The 24,260-nt window shown below is 43.2% G+C and overlaps 1 protein-coding gene across 3 annotated transcripts in view; it reads right to left on the minus strand.

The window, feature by feature from the left end:
• Positions 1–24,260, minus strand: part of Fat3 (FAT atypical cadherin 3) — a 588,937-nt gene that overhangs the window by 21,312 nt on the left and 543,365 nt on the right. For all 3 annotated transcript variants that reach the window (XM_029481733.2, XM_029481732.2, XM_029481730.2), the window contains 3 exons: positions 13,298–13,432; positions 10,643–10,800; positions 3,944–4,412 (listed from right to left, as the gene is read on the minus strand). In XM_029481733.2, the coding sequence (XP_029337593.1) occupies positions 3,944–4,412; positions 10,643–10,800; positions 13,298–13,432 (762 nt within the window). The remainder of the gene's footprint in view (positions 1–3,943; positions 4,413–10,642; positions 10,801–13,297; positions 13,433–24,260) is intronic.

Below are 24,260 nucleotides of genomic sequence, written 5' to 3' on the forward strand. Positions count from 1 at the left end.
TTTCTCAGGTTTATGATGCTAGATTTCTCATTTCTTCTTTTTTTTGGGGGGGGGTTGTTTATTCTTTAAAATAGGAGAGGGCTATAGAAGGAAAAAATGTTGAAAAATCAAATGTCTTAGTGTGTAAGCATTTCAAGGTGAGTGATATTCTAGTATTATGTACACTCAAACTAGTATCTCTGACTACTGAGAATTCATCGATTTTCCTGTAGGATTGAGGTTTCTAGTTGAATACAAAGTTGTCTGAGTGACTGCTTGGGCCTAGTGACAGCATGGCTTGGTGCATTGCTTCACCAAACTACAGCTTAGTTCCCAGTGTGTTTTCCCTGAATCATCTTGAGTTGAGCATCATGAGGCGTGGAGAATTGATCATGCCTTATTCAGAATGTGGGTACCCCCTGGTCTACACCCAACCCAATGGCTCTGAGAATACAAAGGTCAGAACGGGTCCTAGCCATTTCTTTTCCATGGTGATTGCTGTTTCCAGGTCATGTTTGTGAAATATATATAATTTTAAGGCACTACCAAGGGGAAGCCTTCTTTCTGTGGTTGATTTATAGAGTTGAGTTACAATTTAACACTCTGTGCTTTGACTCCCCTGGGGTTCCTGAGGATTGCTTCTTAGGCAGGAAGAATTATAAGGTTGGTCAGAGCTGCTGAGCATGCCATTCCAGACCAGTAGATGCAACCCTTTGGTCCTTGTGCCAAGGCTTTTGGTTGGGTTTGGGGTAGTTGGGGAGGAACCCTGAAAAGGAATATTCCTTGCTGTGGGTTGGCTGCTTTAAAGGTTATTAACGTTCTGGAACAATATGCCACAGTTTGAGAATGAAGTCTGTTCCCAGGAGATTCGACAACCAGTCCTTCAGGATTGTTCTGTGAGTGAAGAATGAGGCTGGCAAACTGTGTCTTGGCATTTTCCAGTGACCCATGGGAGAGAGTTACAGAACAGATTGATGTTCAAATGAACTCTGCTGTCAGATTGTCATGTGCAGGTGCTTACCTCTAAGAACCTAAGTCTACTTCCTTAACTCAAATATCCTCTTGCAGTATCGTACACATCCTAGCTGTTGATCTGGGAGCCCAAGACCATAGCCTTGTGATCAGACCTCTCTGGCAACCAGAGGGAACTTATGAGGGCATGACTACACTTAATGTCTTTGTTCGTTTAAAGAAGGTGCTTCTTGTAAGTAAATATGGTTAATTTATGGTTCCACAGCAGGAAGTAGACACCTGAGTTTTGCTGGTTCCTTTCTTGTACCCACTCTCCTAATTTGGCAGCAGAGATGTTTTTCAGCTAGGAAAAACAAGGACATGACAAAAATGACCATGATAGGTGTCGGAGAGATGGCCCAGTGGTTAAGAGCACTGACTGCTCTCCCAAAGGACCCAACTTCTATTCTTACCATCTACATGGCAGCTCACAATTGCCTGTAACTCTAGTTCCTGGGGGTCTGATGCCTCTTCTGGCCTCCTTGACCATCAGGCATGTATGTGGTACATAGATACCTATGTAGCCAAAACACTCATATAAAGAAAAAGTAAATAAATAAAAGTTTTTTTAAATGTCCATGATATTAATAGAAGATGGAGTTTAGAAAATAAAGTCTCTTCTTTGAGGCTAGGGCCTCATCTTTACAGCAAAGAAGCCTGTAGGTCCCCCCTTGCATATCCAGGAAAGGAATTCTGTGTCCCTGGCTCCACAGTAAGTCCCAGAAGACCTCTGACATTTCTGTTAGGTGGGGCTTGAATCACCTTCAACCATGCTTCCAGAACTAGATTCTTTACATCAGGTTTGGAGCGGCTTGGGAGGATGGCTGTTCTTGTAGGGCTTCCTCACTTTGGCCAGATGGTGGCCTTGAGGCAAGAGGTTGCTGCTCAAGATGGGGGTGAGGGAGGATGCACTGATTATTTTAGAAAAGCATACACTGGTAGGTGCAAAGAAGAGACTGGAGCCCAAAAGAGACTACATTACCCTGGAGGGAAGAGAACCTACTGAGGAGCCCAGAATCAAGAAGATGGCCCCATCATAGAAGAAAGTCAAGTATGTGGAACCAAGAAAGATGGTTTGCACATACACAGGCAAGGCTGACCATTTGGGAGGGAAAGGTATAAGAAAAAGTAGAGGAGGGTGTGTAGTTCAGCTGGTAGAATGCAGAAGGCCTGGTGTGTGGTGATACCTGTTTGGAATCCCAGTGCCCAGAAAGCAGGGGCAGGAAGACCAGAAACCTAAGACCATCCTTGGTTCCACAGTGGGACTCTGTCTCAACAAAACAAAACAAAAACCAGAAAAATAACTAGTGTTTCTCAGAGGGGCCCTAGAGCCATTTAGTTATATAACATACCTGTTCTGAGTACTTAACTAAAGCATTTCATGGCAGTTAAAATGCACCCTGCTGAGCCAGACTCCACAGTCTTTCGCCTTTGTTCAGTGACTATTATTGTTATAAAGATAACCCTCTCTGGAAGACCACAGCTTTGCCAGGAAAACCATGTCCTGGCATGGTTAAAGTATATTACAATTTGTGGCTGCATACGCAGGATTTGACATGGCATGGTGTTCAATTTCAACCCAATTTAATTATATGCCCTTTTATATACCGTCAGTGGCTCACACAGGCAGGGATTTTTTTTTTTTTTTTGTCTCATAAAAAACTGGCCATGATTTGTCATGAGGGGCTGGTTTGCAGAACAGCTAGTGGAGAGTCACTGTCCATCATTCGGGAATTATGGAGCCATAACCACCCTTTATTTACATATACTGCTGAGAAAACAGCAAATAGATTTCTTAAATCGAGACAGTAGTAACTCCCCCCCAGGGCACTGGGCCCTCATTGTGACAGTGACGTATGTGAGTCTGAACAACTTTGCTGTCTGTGTTCCTGTACTGCATCACTCCATGGACAGTTTATAACATTCTTAAAATAAAATGGACTCTAAATTCAGAGTCTGGCTGCACCCAAAGTAGATGTTAAGGCTGAGCAGAATCTCAAGTGATTGTGAAGAAGGTTTAAGTCCACCAATCAGATGGCTGCTGAGTACCTCTGCAAAGGGGCTGCTCGGGCTAACTGGGGCTGCTGAGAGGTGGTGGCAAGGTGCAGCCAGAGGGAAACCTGTCTAGAGGTTCTCCACACAGACGCTGCATCTAGGAGGAAAAGGGAGTCTTCAACCTCAGGCTCCTGGGCCTTAAACAACTCTAGACAGACTTTGTGGCTCTGTTCTCCCCCTTTCTCCATCATCTCCCATTGCTTTCCTGCTTCCCTCTCCTTCCATGGAGGATGTACCTGGGGAAGAAATGACTAGAGAGCACTGTGCTGAGCTTGATTGGATTCCCTCCTGAGAGTCTCTGTATAGTTTCACCTACTTGTGCGTGAGTGTGTGCGTGCGTGTGCATGTGTGCGCGCGTGTGTGCGTGTGTGTGTGTGTGTGTGTGTGTGTGTGTGTGTGTGTGTGTGTGTGATTAGTATCATGAGTAATTAGGAAGGTGTAAAGGCTATTTCTCAGGCACTTCCCATTTTTTCTGTTTTGGAGACAGGATCTTCTCCAGCCTGGAACTCTCCATGTAGGCTAGGCTGTCTGGCTGTCGAGCCCCAAGGGTCACCTACCTCTCCCTTCCTGGTGCTGGGGTACAGGTGCAGGTCACCATATCTAGCTTTTAGTATGGGGCTCCTAGAGATAAAACTCAGATTTTCATTCCAGCACCAACTAGTTTAGGTTATCCCAAGTCCCCTCTCCTCGTTTTTCAAGTGTGCTCCAAAGACCCTTCCTCTTAATTCTCTTCCCAGGATTGCAGGTCCACTCCTCCAACCCATGAAGGCACTGGTAAAGTTATATCCAAAGGGCCATCCTTTCTGGGAGGGTCCAGGAGAAGGTGGGAGGGGCTGGCTGTGAAGTGGGCAGACCTCAGGTGCACTCCCTCCCCTCGCCTGCACAGATATGCACTCACCGCCAGAGGGCAAGCTGCTGCAGCTGCCCCCATGCAGACAGGGGCTGCGTTGGCACGCATCTGGGTAGAGCACACAGCCCAGCTTCAGCTCCGTCAGACCCACAACCTCCGCGAAGCTGCTGCGCTTGTTTTGGAGGGGTAGCTCGTAGTGATTGAGCACCACGGAGTCCAGGCAACCCTGGAAGCCACCGAGGACCTGAGTAACACGCGTGTCCATCAGGCTGCGGACGTTATCAGCCTGCACCAGTGCACCAAAGAAGATGGCACTGTCAGTGCTTAGCGTCTGGAAGTACAGGGGGGCCCTGCGACGCTCTACATAGCTGTCGTCCAGGGCCAGGCTGGTGAAATTGCGATTGAGCTCCAAGAAGACAGAGTGCCAGCTCCCATCATTGACAGCACGGCTGGAGATGCCCAGGATCCCAGGGCCGCTGCCACAGTCCAGCTGGAACCACAGCTTGCCTTCCACAATCTGTGCAAGAAGAAATGCAGAGCCCTCATGAGTCTAGACCCGTAACGGTATGATCCCAGCTGGGCAGATGTTCCATCCATTGTGCGTCTGCATATGTGTGAACTAAAGCCCTCTACTGTCTGCCAGGAAAACATAGGCAGGACACTTCTCAGATCTTCCTGCTACCAATCATAGGGATGTCCAGGAAGCGCATGGTGGTATTTAAGAACGTTTCTGTGGATCATGCCCCTTTAAGATCCACGGTGATATCTTGTTTGTTTCTGCACCCCTCTCTGTCACAACACTAATTTCCATGAAATCACCCATTCCCACGGGACACTCACCATGTGGTATACAATAAGCTAAGGCGGGTAAGGCTAAGCTATTCTGCCCTTCTGGGGTTCACTAGTCTAGTTGGCAGGAGCATGGTCACATGTTAACTCTGCACACACATATACTTACACTCCGCAAACAAGTTTACAAAAGTGTGATATAGTGGAGAGAAGAGGCCAAATAGAAGCAAGGGTTGCCTGGTACCCAACTTTGTGTGTAATTTGGATATTAAACACTGGTGTTATCCTTAAGCCCGCCTTTTCCTATACTTTTCACAAATGGACAAGAGGCACTCCCAGAGTGCCTAAGCTTGGCGACTGCATATAGGAGGGGTATCCAGCCTTTTGTCTTCCTTGGGACACATTGCGTGAAGATCAATTTTCTTGGGCCACATATTAAATGTCATGGGTGTCCAACAACTCATAGCCCACCAGATGGTTTGGAAAAGAATGTAAACATTTGTTCTGAGTGGCACTGCGACATGATTTTGTCATCTATAAAAGTACGAAGTTTACGGTTTAGAATTGCACAATAGAAAAAAAATTACAAAAAAAATCTACTAACAGTTTAAGTAAGTTTATAATTCTGTGTTAAATCATCCATAACTATATTAGGGCACGTTGACTGAGAGTTCGGCACCCTTGGCTTACAGTTTATGAATTTTTAGCCACAGAACCTTTTGATCAGCTGTTCACAATTTGCAGCTGTTCCAATCCCTGGTCAGGGTGCTCCAGAGGAGACCTGTCTGCTTTAGAAAGTGCATCTACCAAACCCATGAAGGCCACCACCAGGGAGCATTCATTGTCCATAGGAGAGAAAGCTGAACCACCCAAAGATCCTAGCTGGCAGAGAGCACAGGCAGACTTCAGTAGACTCAGGCTTCCCTTGTATTGAGGAGATGGCCTTTGACTCTTGGTGGTCCCCTCTGGACTATGTTTCTTAGATATGCTCTGTGGTATTAGGATTGGGGGGTGGAAGGCTAGGTCTCCATGTAACCAAGCTTACATTTGGCCACTAGGGGGCTTACCGCTGGGCTCAGTGAGACAAAAGGGTCTAGATCTAGGAAATTATTTTGTGGAGTCTAGTGTCCCAGGAGTGTGTGGTCTGTCTGTCCTGAGATGTCCTGACATCTGCATTTCTGTGCATAGCATACATAGACACTTGTGAAAGGGCAGAAATGACAGGCCAACAGGAACACTCCTTCCATGTCACCAGCAGCTTAAGAAGTAAAATGTTGAATGAATTTATAGAAATGAGCCCAGCTGGTCTTTGCATGGTGTGCTTGATAGAGTGAGCAGGTTCTGCAGCACTCATCCGTCCAAATGTTCTGTTTCAGAAAGTTCCCGTAGCAAACAACCCAGTGACTCTCATGTCATGCTTTGTGACTCGTGGATTTTCTCACATGCAAGTCCAGCTCATGCATTCATGCCCCATCAACACTGCCACTCTGAGTGGGGCAGAGCCAGGGAGTTGGGAATGCTGAGCCTTAACTCCAGGCCTGCCTGTACCACCCTGCTCTCTGGAAAGCACTGCTCTATCTTGGTGGGTTTGGAGACAAAGATGGGCTGTGGTTTCTGCAGCAGAATGGCTGCCTATATCACACATGAAGCATGTACACACACACACACACACACACACACTGCTCTGCAATATCCATGCTTGGATGGACAGGTCTGAAAGCAAACATTTATTTTCAGAGGGCTTTCACCTATAATCATATACAATTGCTAGTTTTTGCTGTTGTTTAGCAAAATAGACTGAATGGCCATTGTAAATAACAGCAAAACTCCTCAGTGACAATGATTAGATAATACCCACATGTGCATTTGAGTGCACGTAATAAAGTGATAGAATACGGACAGCTTTGGAGACTCTGTCTCCTGCCACAGCCCATCTGCTGCTTTACTCCATGGCTACAAAACACTGTCCTCCTCAGTCAGTCATGGAAAAATCTGCTGGTGAACGTGCAGTTAATGTAAGTTTCTATAAAAGAGTGTTTAATTAACATATTATTTGATTTATGCTCCTCCCCCATCACTACCAATTGCCTCTGGGTAATAATCAGAAAGAATTGACACAAACCTGATGTACCTACACACATAAAAATTCTGCTACTAAGGAACTAAAATTTATCCCCTGTGAGTTCCAAACAGAGCTAAGTTTCTTCTCTCCCCCCCCCCCCCTGGGCTTTTTAAGAATAATATAACAGCTGCAGCATTGCTAAGAGAAGGAATCTAGGTGCCCACACATTTCACCTTTATCTAAAGAAGCATCAAGCATTTTGAACCATCAGGTTTGTTGCTGTGATATTCTAGAATATGGCTGCCCAAAGTCACCCAGTGAAAAGTTAATAACCCGAGGCATGCCATGCCAGGGAGATAATACACCACTCCCTTCCCTTTGAGTATCTGAGTCATCTTAACACTGGAAACTTCACTCTGATACCAAGTCTACCAAGTTCTGTCTACCAAGTTCTAAAGTCTTCTTCTTTGCAAAAGATGACATGTTCTCGAATCAGACTGCCAGCAAGGCACAGCAGTGGAGACTGAAGTGTGTCTGGTCTGTGAGAAGTCTGTAGCCACACTACTGAAATGGCTTATTGGTCAGGCAAATGAGTGATTATTTTCAATGATATTCACAATTCAGAGAAAGATGGATGTCCCTTTGTTATAAAATATCTACATCTTCAGAGTTGTACAAAATCAATGGTGTGCTTTGTCCAATTTTCAATGATTAGAGGATTAAGAGACAGGAAACCAGATCCATAAAAGTAGTTTTCATAAGAAAGTAGGAGTTTGAGTAGAAATTGATAAATTATGAGTCTCATTGCTTTGGTTTCTTAGTGTATGGCTCAGTGTATCCTTAGTGTAGGGTTCAGTGTAGAATAGTCTAGCCAGGTGTCTGTGTTATTTGGCTTTATCCTCATTGTGACCATTTTTTTTAATAGAAAGTGAATAAGGGGAGGATTTACTCTTCACTCCACACTTTTAGAGGCCCCGGTGCATCCTACCCAGGAGGGTGTGGGAGCAGAGCACCAAGCTCCCATCTTGGTGGCCACATTTAAAGTAGTTCCTTCTTAGTAAATTGTCTCTGAAACCCTTCCACAGCCATAGCTAGATGTGTGCCTCACCCATCCCCCAAGCACTTCTAAATCTAATCAAGTTCTCAATTAAGGCCCATCGATCATCACAAGTGTTATTAAACAGTTTCTGGAAAGGATACCAAGCCATATGATGTTTATCTGACACATGGGGTACCTTCAGGAAAAAATATTTGGTTCAGGAAATAAATAAATGAGTGGATGTTCCAATCAGTCCCTGGACCTTTTGCAACTCCTGAGGAGCTTCGAACCTGCTCACCTGTCATTCATCCACACTCACTGTCCAGTAGTCGACACTTACTAAAGAAATCACCAACTGCCTCCAAGTCTCCTCACAGGCAGACATGGGTACTCCTGCCTTTTAGGAGGGGAGTGGGTATCAGAAATAAATGTTATGTTAAAGCACGCTGAGAGCTTCCATGTCCCATGCTCTGTAAGACCCACCCACACAACTTATGAACTTACCCTATCTTTCTTTCTGTTCTGGGATACCAAGCCATGTCTGAGAATCATCTTACTAAAGGACCCTGTGACATACCACTTTTCTCAATATTTCCTATATTTAGGAGTCTTTCTAGATTAGCAACCATGTTTCTGTCTGCTTTCCACTTGGTGCCAAAAAGTCTGACAAGAAACTCCTTGCACTGCTGTGATTTCTCCCCAAGTCTGCTCTGGAAATCTGACACTTTGTTCTTAATAGGCATAAGCACAGCCCCTTCTTCTGTTATGGTTTTGCAGCAAGGAAAATCAGAACTGGGTTTGTGTTCAACTAATATATTTTTTTCTGATTTTTCAAAATCACGATATTTTACTCTTTTTGCTTCATTAATTGCATTGTAATCATTTATTTTCATGTCAATGGTGCTTTAACTTTTTATTGAATTTGTGTGTTTATGCTAAGTCTCACATCTCTGTTAGAAGCCAGGGTAGTAAATGGGAGATGGGAAGGCAAGGGCTTTCTAGTGCAGCCAGGATCCAGTGACATTTCCCTCCATGAAGGCTTTGTTTTTCTGACCACCATGCAACTCCTTAATAGTTGCCAGAGAATGCCCTCTGCCCCCTACTGTCTTAAATACATGTTTACAGAACACACATTGCCTAGGAAAATACAGGCCACCTGGAGATGCAGTTTAAGCCAAGCATTTCAGCTTAGTGGCTGAAGCAAAGCACAAAGCCCACAATGTACCTGAAGCCAGTAAGATCAAATCTTGTACAAGGCTGTGTTCAGCAAGTCTCCTACAAGGATACTCCTGGTAACATGGATGAATATCTGCCACAGTGCAGTATAGCTGCCACCTGCTCTGGGCAAACCTAACATGAGGGAGATAACAGAGAGGGGCCAGTGATGATCCACAACCCCAAAAGCCTTCATAAAGAGTCCTTCAAATAGCAACCACCTATGTTTATTGTAATTCACTTTTAGGAATTCAGTTTTCTAACTTCAGAAACACATTTATTTCATGAAGTATACTTGCATGGCCAGTGTTATGTCAGAGATTTATTCTTCTTTTCTGTCGCCAGAGAGGTGCACTAGTAACACACATGCCAGGCATGGGAAGATGACAAGCTTCATTTTAGAATCAAGCCATCCTTATCTGACATTTCTGTTCCTCTCAAGTTCAGAGCAGTATAGATGTCATTTAACAGAGAGTACTGGTGTTATAGTAATCTGTTAGAGCTTGAAAGAGGAGAGGGAAGGCCAGAGACAATGGTCTGTTTTCACTTGGCAGGTTCTGAAGACTTCAGCAACCTGTAGCCTGAGCAACTATAGCATAAAATAAAGCCCCTAAACACAGATCAGGGAACGACTATTCCTCCCACTCTTTCATTCCTGAAAGCTGGGTGTGGTCTTGTACATCCCTGGGACCATAAAGCTGGGTGTGGTTTATACATGTACAGGATGTGACCTGAAGAAGAGCTTGGAGGAGAGGAGCAGAGTGGGATGCACTACAGTGGAGTCAGCCTTATCCCTTGGTAGCTAAGCAACCTTGAGTGAATATGTAAAACCCTCCAGATTGTTCTTGATCAAGGAAGTGGGGACAACACATCCATAGAAAATTTGTAATAAATTTAAAATTAGAAAGATGCAGCTACATCTGTTAGTATTCTTAGTGTAATCACGAAGGCACTAGGCGCCTCAAGCTGCATACAAATGCCAGATTTATTTTGAAGGAAATCTGGCTGCTTTAAGAGGACTTCTGAGGTCAGGAAATGACTTAAAAACTGAGAGACTTGGGTCATCAAAGGATACGTGGAATATTTATGCCGAAGATCTCCTACTTGCTCTCCAAGCTACAGTGTAGCTATCCAGAGAGTGTGGTGAGAACACAGTGAACAAGCACAGAGCCAACCCATTAAAGGATTAGCTTTGTCATGGGATTGATTGAGACATCTGTCCTAATGCCCTGTGGAGTGATTGGAATATAAAGGAGGTGAACATTCATGCACTTTCTATAGGGAGATTTCTAACCTCTACCAGCCAGTTTTGAAATACTAAACATTACTAAATACTAAAATGGAGTAGGATGCTGCCACACTTTTCAAGCCCATTGCTCTCTCTTTTATCCTGAAGTCTGTTGTGGTCTTGTAAACCCACAAGACAGTAATTTTAAATTTCTCCCAATGTAAGATTGAACATAGTCAATTAAGAAATGATTGTGAGCAGGGTATGGCGGCTCATGGCCATAATCTCAGCACTGAGAGGCAGGGTTGTTTTGAGTTTAAAGTTGCCCTAGGCTTCAACATAAGACTTTCTCAACAACAATGACAAATAACAACAAAAATCAAGCTGCAGAAGAAAGCAGTCCATTTTACAAACCTTCAGAATCATGCAGGGGTTGGCCCGAGTGTACATTATGATTCCATTGCTTTGCAGGGTTCTCAGGCGCAGCGCTAGCTTGAAGTCCTCTTCTTTGCTATTTTCAGAAAGCCGATACTTGATGTAACTGTTCCCAGCAAAGCTGAGAGAAGTATGCCCTGAAAAGACCATTCCAATAGCACAAATGTTCTCTTAAAAATCCAGAAATAATCATGGACCCAGGAAGCCACCCACACATCAGGAAAGCTGATTGCAGAACTCAGCAGTTAAGGATGGAACCCAGGGATCTTGTCAGATTACAATTTTGCATCCTTAAATATTAACCAGTTAGCAACCAAAAATATCCCACTTGCTTCATTTTCAGAGCCACTTGGTAAATTCCATAATGTGGATTTCTTTTTTAGTATCATTAGATCCTTAACTGCCTCTTTCCAAATTTATTATTATTAAAAGATATCCTTTGATTTCTTCTGGACCATTGATGTCCCTCAGACATGTTAGAACTTCTCTGGGTCAGCTGGTACATGCCAGCAATCCCAGTAACTGCCAACAACATGCCAGCAATCCCAGTAACTACCAGCAACATGCCAGCAATCTCAGTAGCAAGAGGCTGCTGCAGGAGGCTCTCAAGTCAAGGTCTCCCTAGATTATAGAGTGAGTTCATTGTCAACCTAGATGACTTGTTCTCAAAATGAAAAAGCAAAGTAAAGCTGTAGCTAAATGGTGGAGTGTTTGCCTTACACGAGGTCCTAAGTCAATTAATAGCAAAAATAAATAAATAAATAAATAAATAAATAAATAAATAAATAAAAGAATAATTTTCAGTCCCATAAAACAAGGAAAACTCAGTCAAGTCATGAATACTTGTGTTCATTCTCCAGGCATGCTAACACCAAACAGTCAACTGGTGTTAGGTGTTAAGGAAGGAAGTACTGAGCTGTCACAATACCGATCGTCAATCATTAACTATGAGACTTCCATTCTCAGACTCTCTTCTCTGTGCCTGTGCCTGTGCCTGTGCCTGTGCCTGTGCCTGTGCCTGTGCCTGTGCCTGTGCCTGTGCCTGTGCCTGTGCCTGTCTGTGTCTGTGTCTGTGCCTGTGCCTGTGCCTGTGCCTGTGCCTGTGCCTGTGCCTGTGCCTGTGCCTGTGCCTGTGCCTGTGCCTGTGCCTGTGCCTGTGCCTGTCTGTGTCTGTGTCTTTTTGTCTGTGTCTGTGTCTCTCTGTGTCTTTTTGTCTGTGTCTGTGTCTCTCTGTGTCTTTTTGTCTTGGTCTCTGTTACTTTCTCCCTCTATTCTCTGAAAAGTATAGGCTTAAGCTGGAGGGTTAGGAGAAAAGGGGTTTTCAGAGGAAAATAAGTCACACCAGGTAGTATGGGTATTGGCTTCTCAAAGAGATTTACCCCTTCCTAGACTCTAGCCTAACCCATCTTACCAGATTCTAAATTTGCCTGATTCTAATTTAGCCATCTTTTTTATTTCTTAGCATTTTTGTCAGTATTAACACTGCAGCAAACAGGTCAGTAGCTTTGTAGAGTGAAAAGCAGAGAGAATGAAGATACAGCAAATGGGTGGGTGATTGTCATCAACAATAGAACATTCTTCATTTAGAAATTGATGGGAAGGGATGCTGTGTGCATGGTATATGTGCTGGGGTAGGGCTGCCTTAGTGACTTGTTCAAACTTCCAGGTTTCCCCTTCATTTCATGGTCATGTCTATTCTGGACATCAACCACGATGGAGTTTGATCCCCACTTAGGATGTCTCACAAAAGCTGGACTAGAACCACATGGGAAGCAAAGTGCTTTCCACATTAGGCATGAGAACTCATATTGCTACTATCAGTACTACGATGATCATCTCTTCCATCACTTATCATCACCCACAGCCATGCTGTTGGGTTTGACTTACAAGAGATAGTAATTATTTCCTAGATTCCAAAATTGGTATCAATGTGCCTAGATGTTAAATATACCTTAACACAGAAGATGATCCTACTGGGGTGAAAATGGAAGAAGACACTTTTAGAGAAAAAGGTAAGATAAAGTCAAAGAACTGAGTAAAAACGTTAAAATTAGATGAAGACCACCAGGAGAAGGTTATTTGGATGAAAATGATGTAAATATTGATTTTTTTTCCTCTTTAAAATGCAGAGGCAAACAGCTCAGTTTCCTGCAACATGGCATTAGTTCGAGCTTCCCAGGGAGGAGCTGGCTTACTTGGTGTTCAAAGGTGGTCTTATTCTCTGGGAAGTTGATGAGACTGGCTCAGATCGACCTTTTTTTTGCTTGGGTTTTTATTTTCCTTTTTGGCTGCAGGTTCATGCAGCCTTCTGAATCCCAGGGAAGGGTCTGCTTTGTCTATACAGCAGCACTCAGTTTTCCATAACTTCACACTCTCATCAACCATGTGACATGACTGTGGACCCATGAGATGGTCTCCACTTTACATAGAAGTCCTGTGTTCATGTCTCCTTAGCATGGACTGGCTATGGCATGCCCCAACTAAACATGAGGGTGAGCATTGGTCACGCTGAAGGTAAGTGTTGTATACACATAAACATGTCTTCCACAAAAAGTCTAGTCAGAGACATTTACTCAAGGAAAATTCGCTGGGAAGTGGGAGTCCCAACCCTGTCCTGTCCATACCACTCTGTACCTGAGCACTCTCCGAGTTTCCCTGGTGGACACTGGCAAAGAAATGGTCTCCTGCTGGCCTCATAACCCACACATTGCATGTCCTCTGGACACGGTTTTTCCACACAAGGATCATTGGACCCTGGGCAAACTCCTCCTGTGATAAAGGCAGAAGAAACACGATCAGGACACAAAGAGATTCACCACCATTTGTATAGATCATAAGAAACCATCTAGGCCTGGGCTATATGTGATCTCAAGTGACAACAAAGGGGCCACCCAGAAGCATGGGCATTGGGATTGTCATCACTAGGCATCAGTGCCCATCACAGCTCTCTGTATCTGTCAACATTTCATTAATGCCAGGCTGAGTAGGATCAAAGCAAAGGAAAATCCAAAGCTTACCCTACTAGGCCAAAGCTGTCTCTCAGCTGAAGAAAGATCGTCACTTCAAGACTCTGTCAGACAATATTAAAGAAAGGTCCCAACATCCTAATGGTCATTTATAAGCGCTGTGGCTGTATCTATTTTCTGCAGACTATTACCACTCTGAAAAACTTGAGGGCAGGATGTAAGAGATGTTAGCTGTTGATTTCAGGGAGGGGGAGGGGAGAAGGGAGGGATGTGGAAGGGCAGGTAGAGAGGCGGTGAGTACATTCTAAATTATGAAAGCAAAACTCATTTTGTTTCCTAATCCTTTTTGCCACATGGGATTTTATTGATTAACTATGAGGAGTCCCTGCCAGCTACTTAAAAAAAAAAAAAAAAAAAAAAAGAACAGCAGACTTATCCTTGACTGTGTCAGGAGTCCATTTCACTTGCTTGATTCAAGCTTAGATGAAAGTCTAATCCCTTAGGAGGGAATCCCTGGAAGAAGATTAAAGCAGACTAGGACTCAGGTGAATTAGGTCAGCACCAGATGAAGACAGGTATGGCCTCACTGAAAGCAGCACGTTTGTCAAGGGCCCTGGGCTATTTCAAATGTATTTACTACCTTTTCAACCGGGCAAGAGTTTAAGTGGCAAAGGACTCTTGAAAAATCGAATCAACTAAAATTAAGCTTCAAACGAAGTGGCAATTTTCTTAATGGGATAGAGTTCTTACTGGAGTGCTCCTTCTCTTTAAATGAGGAACACAGCAGAGTTCAGCTTCTCCTTTCACTGGCAGGAGCTGGTCCTTGATCCCACTCTTCTCCATGATGCCTTTCTTGATCATTAAGGACTGTCCCATGACAGCCATCTCTTTGTTCGAGGGAAAGCAGGTATGTGGAGCTAACTACATACAAACATGTTTTGAACTGTAATCTGGAAGAGGAGCCATCTTGCCAGTAGTAGCAAATTTAAGATTCATAAATCCCACTGTGCCATTAGCTACAGTCGATTTGCAAAGTCACTCTTGACGTTGGTCCAGCTCTCAGTCTTGAAGGTGAAGGAATTGTAAACTGAATATTTAGAACAATCTCTACTAGTGATTCTACAAGATCCAACCTCCTAAAACACATCCTGAGATCTAGTGCACACTACACATTTATGCTTTCCACGTAGTTTTCAGTATTGGTAGAATGTTTCCTGATATTTGACCATCTCAGAAGCCACTTCAAGGAGCTCTGGTGAACAGTTTTAAAATAACTTCAAGCATATTCATTCAACAAATAATAACTTGTTGAATTAGAAGTATTAATTTGATAAATTTCCTGAGACCAGTGAGCTAATAAGTTCACAAAGATGACAGAAAATGATATCCATAGACATGAAACACGCACACACATTACTTACCAGGTGACTGTTTTGATGGGTATGTGAGAGCAAGGGATATCCCATCAAAGGGATGCTCTGTGTCCTGGGAGAATGTTAGACCTATTCATTAGGAAGAGAATGCTCTAACTGTAGACTGCAAGGATGAGATCCTCTGAGTAACAGGGACGAGCCAACCATGCTGATGGTGCAGCTTTGTGAATGGCTAAACTTTTGTTCACAGCCAACTTATGCTCTCAACAGCTGGCTCTGCCTTATTGTGAGCATCTCAGCATCTTTGACTCAGGTAATGATGGCCTATACTCTCTTAGGGTACTTTCTAATGTTGGACAATAGTTAAATTATGCTGAAAAGTACAAGAGCCTGAAGCTAACTAAGCAAAAACTACATGGAAGCAGCAATAGGCACATACCACAGAGCTTCTTATCATTAGACATAGTTTCTGGCTTATCTGGCTTACCCTTCCAGCTAGCAGTAACTTCCAAGAGGACTCACATGCAGTGGTGTATGTACCTAAATCTGTTGCTCTTGGTTATCCTTTTTATTTTTCTATTTCAGTACACCCAGGGATCCCATCTCCATATGTCACTGCATCTTTGACATGCCACTAGAGATGTTATTCATTGTCTATCCTTATTTTTTGTAACTGCTACAGTGCTAAGGAATCCTACATTGTCAAAACCTTAATTTAAAAGCCACCATTTCAACAACAAAAAAAGGATGGTTAGGTAAGTGTAGATTTGTGACAGTAATGATATTTATTGCCATAGAAATTGTGATAGCATTTGAAATGTAAATGAAGAAATATCTAAAAAAACGAAAGAATTGTGATATTTATCAAATAAAACTAAACATTTTTGCGTACATATAATGAAAGCTATTCACTATATTTCCAAGACAATTCAGCACTGAGAGATTTCTCCAGTTTATTCATGTTGGGCATTTTGTTGACCACACTCATCACAATGATTAGCATAGGACTTGTCACTTGATATTTCTGACTTTGAGTTAAAGCACAAATTCACTTAACCAGCAGTTGGATCTCAAGCCCACATCTCTTTTTCTTCTTGTGGCTTTGTGTCACAGTATACAGAAATGTACATAATTAAGCCACAGCTACCAATTAATGATTATTTAAAATCCAGTCCCCACTAGGAAAAATGCAGCATGAGTGTGTATGAAAAACAGCACTATTAATATTGCAAGTGAATTATAAAGTGAATAACAATATTCAGTATACAATAATGTATGTGTGCTTTTATTCTATCTGCTTGTGACTTCGATCAGTTTTTCCTTCCTTTTGTTTTTAATAGCCTCTCTATTGTGACGGGGACATTTATGGGTAAGGAATGTGACTGGCTGCTTTAGATAGCTGCAGGAGTCTTCTGCTTTTATTGCAGCCTGGGATCTCCTTAGCCACAAATAATAGTTCATCCGATGCTGGTCAAGGAGCTTAGCTCACAGGCTCACTCTCCTGCAGTTGACAGAACTACAACAGCAAACCTGAGCCTGAAAGCCAGTCTGCATTTTGTACATACCTTTGGCCGACAAAGTTTATTCCAAGAAAATACATAAAATTATTGAGGACCAGCCTCCTCCAGACAGGTGAGTCTCCATATCTAGTATAGTGATTTTTTTTTTTTTTTTTTTGCTCTCTACAAAGTATCATAGAGATTGGTTCCTTTCTGAAGCATATATTGTCTGCAAGGATTGGCTTCAGATGTTGAGCCTGAATTAAGCCATGTGCTCCTGGGCCTCTGATGGACCTAGGTATGGGGCCCTGGGAATACTTTAGGGATAAATGCTCTTTTCAGCAGAGACCTAAAGTTTTCTAGGTACATAGAAGCTGTACTGCCTTGTGTGGGTGCTGAGGGGTTAACCTGATTTTAAAAATCCCATGTTTATAAGATTCCATCTCAGGCAACTGTGCACACCTATTATTGTTAAGAGCCTTAAAGACCCAGTCTCTGGTGGCAGAAAGTGCTTCATCAGCTCCTGAGTACCAGTTAAGAGATGACAATGTCAACTCCTGTTGGCTTCTGGGAGGAAGTTTATCTTATTAACTATCATTAAATAATCCAGGTTTAATGAACTTGTGCCGTGCTCCGTGACAGCTCAGGGAGTGGAGGCCTGTATGTAGACCTGCAGGCTCTGCATATCCAGACATCCATCAGTGTGGAGCGAGCATGAAGGGCTCCCTCTCTATCAAGCCAAATGAGTACATTTGTCATATGGCAGTGCAAGACCAGGCGGTAGCAGCCTGTGTCACAACCAGATGCAGAAGAAAAAGCTCCATTTCCTGTTTCCAGGTCCCCTGAGGGAGTGTGACAGGAAAGTGACTAGATCCTATTGGCAAGCTGCAGACCTGGCTAGTTAGTTAATGTATTTACTCCGTGGTCTTGAACATGTTGCTTAGCTTTTCTGGATCATGACTGCCTTTCAGAGAATCAGGACACAGATTTTTCACAGTGTTGAGAAAAGTGAGTGGGCCAGTACCTGAGGAAAGAGTTGTAAGGAAAACTTTGAACCAGCCTGTAAAACTGGCAAAGCTAACACAACCTGTCAAGATGGCAGGGACCTGATCTTTCTACCTGCTCCCTGATTTGAGTCAGATTTGTAAGCTGAGAGATGATATGAAATGCCATATGTATTGGAGGTGTCAAAAAAGACCTAGAGCCTTTTACTCTTCGGGCTCACAGGATTCATGGAGCTGTGTCTGTGCTTTCGTCCCCACTCCAAGTAGAGCCACCTGCCTTATCTACTACAGGTAAAGCTCCTGTAGTCTCCAACCTGTGTACAGTCCCTTACCTCCAACTCTGATCCAAAGCCAATTTAAGTCATTCAGGTAGAGTCCTCCAGGACCTTTTCTACTTCACTCACAATCCATCACCTCCACCTTAGGCAAAGCCCCTCTCCTTCAAGGTCTCAGGCATGATTCCCACTTTCTCCAACTCAGGTAGAGCCCCTCACCTTGTCTACTTTAGACACAGCTCCCTCAAATTCTCCACATCAAATACAGCCTCTACCATGTATACTCAGGCACACTGTACCTTCTCTATGTCATGCACAGTCTTTTAACGTTTCCTACCTCATGTACAGTCCCCTGCCTTTTCCACCTCAGACATATCTCCACCACCTCCTCCTCTTCCTCTTCCTCCTCCTCCTCCTCCTCCACCTCTTAAGGTGTAGCCATATCTTCCCTACCCCAATTGCGGGTGCTCTTTATACACTGGATAAATGCACAGAGGATGTGTCTGTCTGTTCTTTGCAACTTTTCTACTTGCTGAAAGTCTTCAGGTGGAAATTTCTGGTTGCTTTCTACAGCACTGACAACAGAAAAGTGAACTGAGATGAAGTCTCTGTACTTCTGTGTGGGGCAAAGGGTGGTTCCCTGGAGACTTTTGTAAGGTCTTGCTTCCCTATTTATGAGTCTCCTCATTGCCTCAGTACTCCCACACCCCTCGGGATTATGTCTGCGCCAGCAGCTAGCTGGGATTATTAAGCTGCCACTTTGAGCTGAGTCCATTTCTTGATTTATGTCACTGCCTCATTATGCTGAAGAATCCAATAACTAATGCTAAGTCCCCTGATCTGAAACGCACATGCTTTGCTGAGATGCTGTATCTGGGTAAATGCTGTGTAAGTCAGTGAGAAGCCTTCTTAATTCATGGCCGACAAACAGATATGGGATATATTCCCCCAGAGAATCCAGATTTGAGGCAGTCTATGTGGCTCTCCCAGAAGTGGAGACATATACAGACAATAGAATACTGGGCTGAGCCATCTTTTGTGTATTATTTCACCAATGGCCAAGCTTGGTTCTATTTAAGACATCTTCCCTGGAGCCATCTTACATGGATACAATGTCCTCAGACAATTATCACCAACAAACTCAAGCCAGAGAACGAACCCAATTCTAATTTTTGTCTACTTAAAAGAAAATCTCAAAGCCAAGTTTCATGTGTTAGACTACCTTAGAACCCCTCATTTTATTCTTTTAAACTTTAAGAATGCATCACCACGGCCATCTTCCAACCCAACAGGCTCTCCTTCCCTGTCCTATAGTGTCTACTCCAAGAACTGTTCTCATTCCTCCCCATCCTTCCCAGCCAAGCTCTGCTACCCTCTTGACATCATGATGCTGTTTTAGGCTTCATTGGGATAAAGCCTTTCTCTACTTCACCATACATCTTCACACCCAGTCCAAAGCTGCAGCTTTCCTCTTCACTGCTTTCTTTGCTCAACCTGCATTTCTGATTGGCAAAATCCCAACATTACAAACTTCATTGCTTTCAGTGTATTTTTTTTTCCTTTTTGAATTCCTCCAACTAAATCTGATACTTTCCTCCTTTATATCTCCTCTGTGTCCCAATTATGCACTTTCTTGATCTTGGTAGGATGCAATTGTTTATATCAAGGAGTAAAGAACACTGGTGTTTGGCTGAGAAAAGAGAACCTGAGGAATCATAATTGTTCTCCTTAGCTATTTGAGGCAGGCAGTAGAACAGGAATGAGCTAGCCAGGCTCTGTGTGGATAAAGGCTGAAGCTGTGCAATATAAGAAGATGAACTTTGGTGGAGTGCCGTATGATCATCTGGAGAGATCTTGGACTCATTCTTAAACTTAACTGAATTTCCATACCAGGAATAAAGCAGACAGGATGTCTGTGGTGGTGGGAGGCTGGGCTGGGTGGCCTCCAAGTTCCTTCCACAGTTGCACAGAGGTAGAAAGGTACTGTAGCTAACTAACAGTTCCAGTAAGATGATCACATAAGAATCTTGGTTCAGCCATTATGAGCTCTGCAGCTGCAAGCCTGTCAACTGAGGTTTCCAAGGTTTTCTTTCTTCAAGTTTTGAGGAAGTTGATGATAACTCCTTTATAGGGTCACAGAGAGTGTTCAATGCAATTCTAATAGTGTGAAATAGAATTGGAAGCTGGTCATGGACCAACAAATGTTAAATTCTTGGTCCATCACCCCTGTGATCTGTGGGTGGACTGTACACGTCTTCATTTCCATGCCTTGGCTCTCACTCTTAATTTGGGATCCCCCTGTGGCCACCTGCCTAGCTCCAGGCATTCTGCCAGACCCACTCAGGTCCCAGTGAGGCAGGACAGAAAGACAAGAGAATGAAAAGGGCCTTGGAAAAACAAGAAATCTCTCAGCCCAGAATCTGGTTAAAGCCTCTTGCCAGGTAACAATCAAAAATTCTAGCACAAGCAATAGTCACTATAAAGACTGCCTGTATAGAGACAATATTTCTTTTAAGAATATTAAAATAATAAACTCAGCTTAAGGCCTGAGTACCTATGACCCTCTAGAGGGTTGAACCCTCTTCTGCATATTTACTAAGAGTTTCCCAACATGAAGATTGACTTTGCTTATGGTGTATGAGGACACCCCAACTTCCTGACTCTTTGGGATCTAGAGTTTTATCTAATCAACTGCAATCCTGTCAGATAAACCTCAAGAAACACCCTGTGATCTCTTTAAATTCTTTAAGCAGTCTTTCAACCATACTAACTTGAAAAACTCAATCCCTGTTTATGACTATAAGAAAGATAGTAAAAAGTGACTGTCCTTTGTGAAGCCCACATCTAAGCTTTTGGGTCTTTCTTTCTTCTTGTGTGCCTCTCTACTAATCCCTGAGCTTAAGATCTAAGTTAAATCCTTTTTCATAACCCCCATCTCTCTACTTACAATTGTTCTTTCTGAATTCATTTTAGGGGTTATCTGAATGGAGACTAGGTGAGGGAACTCCTCAGGCTGCCCATCCCCACCACAGCTGACACCACCACCTTCAGTGCCTAAGTGCTGTTCCCCAGGGCTGGGAGTATCCTCCCTTGCTGGTGGAGGGCATGGCTACTGTCCCTCTCATTTGTCTAGCAGGCATGTCACTCATGGAAACGTCCCATTTGTTTAACTAAAGCCCTCTACTTCCATCCTGCGTTTCTTATTTGAATAAATATGACAAACTAGGCAGCCACTGCTGCCATGGCTTTTGTAAACACACTGGCTTTAAATGCTGATGGTTACCTTGGGAGCCTACTCTAGACAAGTATGTCCTTTTTGATATATTTCTATTTCATATTTTTTGAGCAGCTAATGAAAAATTTAAACTGAGGATAATCAGTATAGTCTCCTGAGTTATTTTGATGTCCCTTCCTTTTGCTTACCCATGAGAGGTCCGTGACATCTATCACTCCCCATTAAACTTGCTGTCAGACTTCCTGACTGGCGTGACAGTGTTCACGGGGAGTCATCTCAGGACATCAGAACTCTGCATCTCTCTATTTCTGTTAAAAGAAGCGGTTTCACGGTGCCTGGGATTTAATGAGCTTATTTGGCAGTGAGATTCACATTGAGTTTCACTTGTTAGCACAACTCAGCACTTTGGTTCAAGATGCTAATGATGATAATTGGACCCAAAAATCTGCATGAGAAAAAGAGGAGCTGGAAGTTGGGAGGGGGCGGAGTTCTGTGGCCAACTCTGTATAAACATCACTGTATAGCCCCAAATGATCACTACATTCATTTATCACACTAATTACTCCACCAAGTGGTGGGAAAGACCATTTAATGAATCTGTCAGCCTCCCAGGATAAACAGAAGAACAGCCACACTAGTCTCTCTCTCTCTCCCTCCCTCTCTCTCTCTCTCTCTCTCTGTGTGTGTGTGTGTGTGTGTGTGGTTGGGGGAAAGGAATGTCTGTCAAATTCAGTATTTTTGATTTCTAATAAATGAAAAGATGCCTTAAAAATTAGCTCCTGCTAACATTTTACATTCCTTTATTCTTACTTAAAAGGAAACTTTGGAAGAACTGAGAGGGACAATAGCTTGTCCCCGGAGCCTGAAGGAGAACTTATTCTTCTTTTACTTGTGACATGCCTCCATGTTGGGTCTCCTGCCTGCCAGCAATAGAGGCACAAATATTGATAAAGTCATGTAACCCAAGCATTTTTCCCATATGAGGCTTGGCAAGCTAGTCCAAACTGTCTGAGAGATCTGCCTTACTGGGATCACACTATTCTAGAAGACCAGGAAATGGGCTTAACTGAGGACTCTTGATTATGATTTACATAAAAGGAGGGTCCTTGCTATTATGAAGTAGACACATTACTTTTTTTTTTTTGGCGTTATTTTGACTAAATACCCAAGTAAAGCAAGCTCTAGCTGAGATTTTTGGCTCTGGCTCCTGGTTTCAAAGCCTTTGATCCACTGTCAGTTGTCTCCACTGCCTTGAAATGGTGAAAGACAGCAGTGGAGCAGCACTGCTCTCTCCACAACAACCAGGAGGAAGAGAGACACAGAAAAGACTTGGAGTGTAAGGTACTCTCTTCAAAGGTGTGCCACACGGAGCAGCTCATCCATTAGAGCTACCTTCTAACAGACTACTCAACCATGCATTCATCAATGGACTAATCCACAGATGATTCTAGAGCCCATTGGGTCTATTCACCACTCCAAAGCACAGCAGTGGGGCTATGGATAAAGTGCTTTTCATGTAAACATGAGGGCCTGAATTCAGATCCCCCAAACCCACAAAATAATACCACAGCATAGAAGTCATTGACATGGAATGCCAGAAACAAGCTTGCCAGGTAGATTAATACACACATACACACACACACACACACACATATATATATATATATATATATATATATATATATATATAGAGAGAGAGAGAGAGAGAGAGAGAGGGAGGGAGGGAGAGATCCTGCCTCAATATAAAAATTTCAGAGCGATTGAGAAAGATACCTGGCATCTGTTTTCCTAATGCTGCACATATACACACTCAAGTACCCATACACATGTATCAACACATGTATAAAATATACACATTTCACACACATTTAAAAAAATTCTATCAGCTGAAAACCAATCCTTTGACACACAGGCCTTGAGGACAGTTTCTCATCTTTGAACTGAACCAGTGTTTAGTCTCACTGTGGTCTTAGGCAGGACACATGAGGTTACCCTTGCATTGTACTCTGAAATGAGGCTGGGCCAGGTAATATTTTCAGCTCTATTTACTACTGTGTTTTAGAAGTTTGCCCTCAGCTTCATTTTAAGGATGACTTAAGTTGAGGACTTTTTGTACCATGCCTAGTTTCAGTAGAGCAAGGTTTAATACATACCCGGAAGGCTACCTCTTGCCTACCAAGGGGCCAAGTCACAGAAATTATAGCATTCTAGGTTTACTGAGAGTAGAATTTAAGGGGAATATAGAAATCCTGGGTAGGGACATCATCTTGAAACATTGCATTTAGAATACCAGAATAATTTACAAGCCACAGACCAAATCTTTGCACTAAAATAATAAGCATCAAACAGGTAAGTAAATAAGAAATCCTCTATGTCTTTCCTGTAAAGATACTGTTAAGCCAGCTCACTCAGATCTCTTGAACTCTCATTCTTATTCTTGTGAGACTATGCCGGGGCCTAGCAAACACAGAAGTGGATGCTCACAGTCAGCTATTGGATGGATCACAGGGCTCCCAATGGAGGAGCCAGAGAAAGTACCCAAGGAGCTGAAGGGATCTGCAACCCTATAGGTGGAACAACATGATGAACTAACCAGTACCCTGGAGCTCTTGTCTCTAGCTGCATATGTATCGAAAGATGGCCTAGTCGGCCATCACTGGAAAGAGAGGCCCATTGGACTTGCAAACTTTATATGCCCCAATACAGGGGAATGCCAGGGCCAAAAGAATGGGAATGGGTGGGTAGGGAAGTGTGTGTGGGGGTTATGGGGGACTTTAGGGATAGCATTGGAAATGTAATTGAGGAAAATACGTAATAAAAGAAAAATAAATAAATAAAAGAAAAGTCCCCACATCACAGAAGGCTTTCCTTGGCTGTAGGAGGGACACTTGTTTCCCATTCTTGAGCTTCTTGTTGCAGGTAGATGTTTGCAAGTTCAGCCTCAGCTCCGGAAGAGACTGTGTGCTTTTCATTTGGAATCCACACTGTCTAGAACATGGCTGCCTCAAAATATTTTTATTTTTTCCTAGTTCTCAGAGTGCAGGATTGATGTGTTTCTATAGTTTCCCTGCAGAGTTTGCCCTGTCCTATCCTGAACTCCTCCTGAACCCTGCTGTGAATCACTACACAGATTCTCTAGCATAGCTTTGGTGCATAAATCAGTTTGTCTGCAAAGGACATCTAGACAAGGCCTGGACAGCTGGCATTCATAAATTGTTCATGGTGGCATCTGCCAGAAATGCATT

The sequence above is a fragment of the Mus caroli genome, unplaced genomic scaffold (assembly GCF_978045245.1).
Source record: "Mus caroli unplaced genomic scaffold, Mus_caroli_1 scaffold_11, whole genome shotgun sequence".
NCBI classification, from domain to species: Eukaryota; Metazoa; Chordata; class Mammalia; order Rodentia; family Muridae; genus Mus; species Mus caroli.